The sequence below is a fragment of the Mandrillus leucophaeus genome, unplaced genomic scaffold (assembly GCF_000951045.1).
Source record: "Mandrillus leucophaeus isolate KB7577 unplaced genomic scaffold, Mleu.le_1.0 Scaffold151, whole genome shotgun sequence".
Lineage (NCBI taxonomy): Eukaryota > Metazoa > Chordata > Mammalia > Primates > Cercopithecidae > Mandrillus > Mandrillus leucophaeus.
In genome coordinates, this window is record NW_012101488.1 from 1,127,872 (window position 1) to 1,129,102 (window position 1,231).

Consider the following 1,231-nt stretch of genomic DNA (forward strand, 5'->3'; position numbering starts at 1 on the left):
AGAATTGCTTGAATCCAGGAGGTGGAGGTTGCAGTGAGCCGAGATTGAGCCACTGCACTCCAGCCTGGCAGTCTCAAAAATAATAATAAAAATTAATAAATAAATATTTTGTAGAGACAGGGGTCTCTACAACGTCCTGTAGCCTGACCAGGCTCAACTTTCAAATATATAACCCTTTGTCTCACCCATAAGTCCTAGAACCTGCCTCACTCCAACTCTCCGTGAAGTTCCTCGCCGGCACCGAGATGCAACTGGCTCCTCCAGGTGTGAAATGACCCTGAGCACAATCCCTGTGCCTACTTCGCCCCGCCTGTCGCCTGTCGGGGAACCAGGTGATGCAGCCTGCCCCCTGGAGAGATAGGGTACAGCCTGGTGTCTTCCTACAAGCCCCTTTCCGGCCGCTGCAGCCTGCTCACCTGCCAGGGGTGTGGCAATGCCTCTCCCACAAGTGGCAGAGCCCACTTGCCCAGAGCCCTGTGCCAGGTGGATGGCAGGGTTAAAACGTTCAGTTCCTCACCCTTGAAGATGCGAAAGGTGAACAGACCAATCTTCACAGCCACTCTCCTCCCCAAAGGTGTCCAGCTCACATAGCACAGCCTCCATGTCCCCTTTTCCCTTAGGAGGGCACAGTCCCCCACCCCCGCAGGCGGTCCATCCCTCCTCCTCCTCCTCCTCCTCTTCCTCCTCTGCAATCCTGCCAAGTGGTTGGTACAGCCCCCACACCTTCGTCTCCCTAGTAGGGGGTAGTTGCGCCCCTCCCCGCTCCTGCGCACCGGCCAGGTACCCAGGCGCCAGTAGCCCTGCCCTCGCCAGCAGCCCTGCCTCGCACCTGCCAGGTAGGTGGCGCAGTCAGCATAACCCTCGCGGTAAGGGTCGCACTTCTCGAAGGCAGTGGCGCCGTCGCTGAGCGTGGTGGCGAAGATTGCAGCGCCGTGCTGCACCAGCGCCATGCAGATGACTGTGTCATTGCACGACGCTGCGCAGTGCAAGGGTGTCCTAGACGTGGGGGTGGGGGGTTGCGGGGAGGGATGCATGAGAGGCTGCGCGTCCGCCCACGGGGGACCCAGCCCACCGCGCGGGTCGGGGCTCACCAGCCGTGGCTGTCGGGGGAGTTGACATTGGCACCCGTGGTGATGAGGAAGTCCACGATGGAGTAGTTGGCGCCGCAGATGGCATTGTGCAGGGCAGTGATGCCCTCCTCGTTGGGCTGGCTCGGATCGTTCATCTGAGT

The 1,231-nt window shown here is 60.1% G+C and overlaps 1 protein-coding gene across 1 annotated transcript in view; it reads right to left on the reverse strand.

Annotated features, from left to right (window-relative positions):
* PPP1R13L (protein phosphatase 1, regulatory subunit 13 like) overlaps positions 1–1,231 on the reverse strand; it is a 25,817-nt gene that overhangs the window by 5,533 nt on the left and 19,053 nt on the right. The window contains exons 10-11 of the mRNA XM_011975143.1: positions 1,092–1,225; positions 830–996 (exon numbers count right to left, since the gene is read on the reverse strand). Of these exons, the coding sequence (XP_011830533.1) occupies positions 830–996; positions 1,092–1,225 (301 nt within the window). The remainder of the gene's footprint in view (positions 1–829; positions 997–1,091; positions 1,226–1,231) is intronic.